Source organism: Mandrillus leucophaeus, unplaced genomic scaffold (genome assembly GCF_000951045.1).
Source record: "Mandrillus leucophaeus isolate KB7577 unplaced genomic scaffold, Mleu.le_1.0 Scaffold518, whole genome shotgun sequence".
Lineage (NCBI taxonomy): Eukaryota > Metazoa > Chordata > Mammalia > Primates > Cercopithecidae > Mandrillus > Mandrillus leucophaeus.
The window spans coordinates 1430763-1435547 of record NW_012105564.1 but is presented as its reverse complement, the minus strand read 5'-3'; the positions used below and the strand labels follow the sequence as shown (position 1 = coordinate 1435547).

At 33.8% G+C, this 4785-nt stretch overlaps 1 protein-coding gene across 1 annotated transcript in view; it reads right to left on the bottom strand.

Moving 5' to 3' along the window:
- Positions 1 to 3534: 3534 nt before the first annotated feature.
- CLHC1 (clathrin heavy chain linker domain containing 1) overlaps positions 3535 to 4785 on the bottom strand; it is a 69630-nt gene continuing 68379 nt past the window's right edge. Inside the window, exon 12 of the mRNA XM_011996532.1 lies at positions 3535 to 3884. Within this exon, the coding sequence (XP_011851922.1) occupies positions 3677 to 3884 (208 nt within the window). The 3' untranslated portion in view covers positions 3535 to 3676. The remainder of the gene's footprint in view (positions 3885 to 4785) is intronic.

Sequence of the window (4785 nt, the reverse complement as noted above, 5' to 3'; positions counted from 1 at the left end):
CACTGTACTCCAGCCTGGGTGACAGAGCAAGACTGTCTCAATAAATAAATAAATAAATAAAAATAAAGTTGATGGAAACAAGAAATCAAATCTAGCCTCAGTTTAGGACAGAGGTTTCAAATGAGTGACCTGCAGGTCAAGTCTGGTCTGCTGATGTGTTTTCTTTGGCCCACACAGTATTCTGAAAAATCAGGACTGCTTACATCAAATCTACATTTCCAGCCTCCCAGAAGGTAACACCGAGTCCACAGTCCTGCATAATAAAAGTTGCGTGGAATTTATCACAATTGTCCCTTTCAAAAAGTCCTCAGATCCTCCTTTCCCTGACTGTGATACATTTCAATCATTTACAGTAGTGCCAGACCTCTATAGGTAGACACAGATCCTCTAGGTAGGGAGGGTACCTGTAGATAATTATCAATTTAAAAAAATGAAAAAAGTTATATAAAAAATAGTGTCTTTTTTATGTATCCAATATATTTTTATTCAAGAACACAACAAATTATAACTACTAGCAAATTGACAGTTTTATATTTTCAGTAGTGCTACACCGAACATTTGTTAAATGCTGTTTTTTTCTGAGAAAGAATGGAAGAAACGTACGAGCTTTCTATGAAATGTACAAAGTTAAAAAAAAAAAAGGCCTCTGCTATGATTTTTGACTTAACATATGCTTTAGCAATCCAACAGAATTCCAGGCACCTAAAAAGTATCAGTTTTTCATCTTTTAAAGTTAAAAAAGTGATTAATTTAATGGTCATTTCTTAGTTAATTCAGGATTTAGGAAAAGTTCTAAATATTAAGAAAATTTTTTTCATTAGATTAGATTTCTGTTTCAGAACGTCTCTAAACCTTTCCAAATGAATGAATTTAATAGAAATTCATTCTGATACATGCATGACTACAATAAACAAAAATGTAACTAGTTACAATTAAATCTTGGAAAAAATACCTTCCTTTCCTCAATGGTATGGTAGAAAGAAAACCTAATGTGAAATCAGAGAAACTTACTTCATCATGGCTCTTGCTATGCAACTGCTATGTAAAGCAATCAATGGCAAGAAGAAAAAAAGAGAGAAGACACTCTCAAGACAGCAAGACCTAATGGAACACACGAACGTTGGTTAAATCTTCATTGGAACAATTCAAATGTTAAAAGGCATTTTTAAGCAACTGGTGAAATTTGAATATGGACTATTAGATAATGCTAAGGAATTATTAGTAGTAACTTTTAAAATATGCTGTGTGTTTCCATTGAAGTTGTAATCTTGCTAGCAGAAATTGTATGCAAAATAGGTATTCAGTAGATATTGTTGATGCTGATTTTGAATTGTAGTATTTCAAATTTAGGCTGAAGGTCAAGAAGCATTGGGAAATAATTTGTACCTTTTCAGAATTACTGAATTTTAGAGGTGGAAATGACAAGAGGAGTTATCTAGTCAAAATAAATTTATCTTAAGCATGAGGAAAAGGACATGTAGCTAGACAGTGGTGGGGCTGGTCTAGAATGTAGGTTTCTGTGCTGAGGCCCAGATGATACCTCCTTCAGTGTAGCTTACACGGAGGCTCTGACAGCTTCAAAACCCTCTGTAGCTCACAACTCAATTCTTTCTCCTTTCTCATTTAACTTTATAATCTTGCTCTTCCTCCCAACTCCATTTTCCATCACCAGGCATTTTAATTTATATTCACTTAACAACTTTCACTTTCCTTGGGAAAGCTGCCAACGGCAATGCTAGCTGAGAAGGAGTAATAATGAGCAAAGGAAAAACAAGGCAAAATTAGAAATGAAGAACAACAACGGCTGTTTAAGCTTTCTCTAGATTTATATACCTACTTCATCCTCCCGGCTTTCATGGAGACATGTTTTTTCTAAGCTCTGTCAACGGACATATAATAGCTTTCTATCAATCATATAGGTCTCAAAGAAAAAAAAAAAAAGGTTTTAAGCCATTGGTACACAAAGAACTAGTGCTGCTGAAATACTTCTCCCTTTCCATTCCTTTTTTCCATCCTTTATCTGCTCTTTTCAACAGCTAGCATGAAGGCCAAAAATCAAAATATTATTTTGATAAGTCTTTTAGTAATAAATTGCTTTTTAAACTATGCACATGTATTACTTTAAAAATGCTATGTTTTAGAAAGCTGAATTATAATTATCCAGTACTCTGTTTAGCACCAAATGGAAAAATTAAAAACTCAGCTTGAATGCTTCTGAATTTATAAAATAAGCCAGGCAACCCTAATACGAGTGTGGACAGATAATATCAGCAGTAAGTTGTACCAATATATCAAATACTTTAAAGAAGGATAAACATATAAATACAAATGAATAGACATATGGGATTTAGTAAGTACAAACTAAGTAGAGAAATGTGTGTTTCTGGGGCCTATTACAAAGGAATTATAGCTATCTTTTACTAAGTTCCTCTATCATGTTATACACTTACACTACACATACATTATCACTAATCCTCACAACAAGCCTAAGGGAGGACTGCCCATATTTTATAAATGAGTAAGAGGTAGGACCAGAATTTTAATATGAAGCTGTCTGACTCCCTGTTCATCTTCTTTCCACTATAACATAAAAATACATATGCAATTTAAGTTTAGGAGGGGAAAAGTTACGCTCTTTGCTCTTATTCTAATAGCAGCTCATTTTCATTTTTTTCTTTTTTTAATAACAGAGATGGGATCTCACTGTGTTACCTAGCTGGTCTCAAACTCCTGGGCTCAAGTGATCCTCCTGCCTCAACCTCCCAAACTGCTGGCATTACAGACATGAGCTACCGCGCCCAGCCAGCAGCTCATTTTAACCATGTTCCATGATCCAGGCTAACATTTAGCTAGTATGCTCTGGTGTGGCATAAGGGCTAAAGGCTGTTCTGATTAATCGGGTATCTGTTCTGTTCGATTTGAGCCCATGCCATACTAATCATTAAATATTTTAAATATTACAACAGTCCACGGCACAGAACTTTCAGAATTTTCAATCAAATACTTATTCAGATACTTGAAATCATCCAAAACCACTTCTTATGACATATTTTCCATACCTATAGGTATCACAGGTCTACCTCTATGCAAAATTCGACTGGTCCTCTCTCTAAGTAATAATATGCCAAGATTCCCAGCTTTTATACTAGAAGCTTAAGCTTTGCCATATTTATACATATCAAAGCATGGGGCACATCTTTAAATCAGCAATACAAAATTACTGTACTCCAGGTTTTTGCCAGCAAGTCCAACCTTGAAATGATATCCTGCTTTTCTTGTCAAGTCAGGCTTGTAGCATTTCACATTTGGGAAGACAGTCTAATATACAGGATACTACCTGCACCTTCTTTAGTTCTTGTTATCATATTACATCACCAGAAAGTAATATATCTCGACATTAGCTTATGTCCTTAGATAAAAATGCCTACACTGTTTCGCACAAAGTTATAATCTTGGATTTTATCAAGATTCAATATAAGAAATGACCATATGGGAAAAAGGAAGCAATGGTATAAATATTTCAAAGACAAATCCAAATGTCATCATAACAAAAGTGTGATTTATTTCTGAGAGCTTACTCTAAATTTATTTATAAGTTAGTTATGTTAAAATCAGTTTGCCCAACCAGCATACATAAAGTGTTGTACAAGCTCCCTCAGCTGGTTAAGATATAGAACTACCAAAACACATGTTCCATTAGGTTAACTGCGTCATCCTCTTCAGAAATTTCTGTAACTGCAGCCTGAGATCGAAGAATAGACATGATGTCATTAGATAATTTGTCAAAGCCATTCTGTGAACATATATTTGCCACTTCTTGCCACCTTTCTGTGGAGCAAAATGAATCATTTATCATAAGACTTTCTACTGCATCTGTGGGGAAAAAAATACAATATTACAGTATGGCACTTATTTGATAATCCATACTTTAGTGATTTTTCAAAAATAGAAAAGGATATAATCTCAACTCAGTTACTGTTAAACTCTACCTGATTCCCCTAAGACTAATGATATAACATGCAGTGCTCAGTCTAGCTCATGGTAAGTATTCATGTTAGTTCCTTCTCCTCCCTTATCATTAACCTCTTGATGTCTCAATTCAACCCTTTACCACTTCTCACATTCCACGTCTCCACTCATTGCCTTCTTGTTATGGTAGCAGATGTTGAAGGCTATAAGGCAGGAGCTCAGAAAGTGATGAATGTGGGCTCATTCTTATTCAAAGAGTCTATAAGGCACCACTAGAAACTATCAAATAACTGTGGACCTATAGGTGAAGTTTTCATGATTTCAAACACTTATATAAATGCCTTAGTGCTGCTAACCCAAGGACTTAAGAAACTCTTTGACAAACTCTTCATCCTGTCTCTAGATGGAGACCTCTTAATGATGGGGCTTCTATAACAAATATTTTTCTTAAGGAAATAAAATCATTTTGTTAAAGAAATTTAATATTATTTACTTTTAAAAATATCTTAGTGATCTATCAGTTTATAGAACTCATTTCTTATCTATTACCTGCATTACTTATGGTACTTCATAAAAGAGGATCACTTTTTAGAACACTGTCATCACTATAATTTTATTTCTACCATAATTATCATTTTTCTACAAAAATATTTTAGTTGATATTTGTAATGATAATTTCAAAATATAGTTATCTTCCAAAATATGTTTTCAAGTAATTTAAAATCAAGTTGTCTGCTCAACTTCCTATACTAAATTAATGAAAAGAAAATAAAAGTGAGTTTTAATTATTCTCTCTCTCTCTCTCTTTTTTTTTTT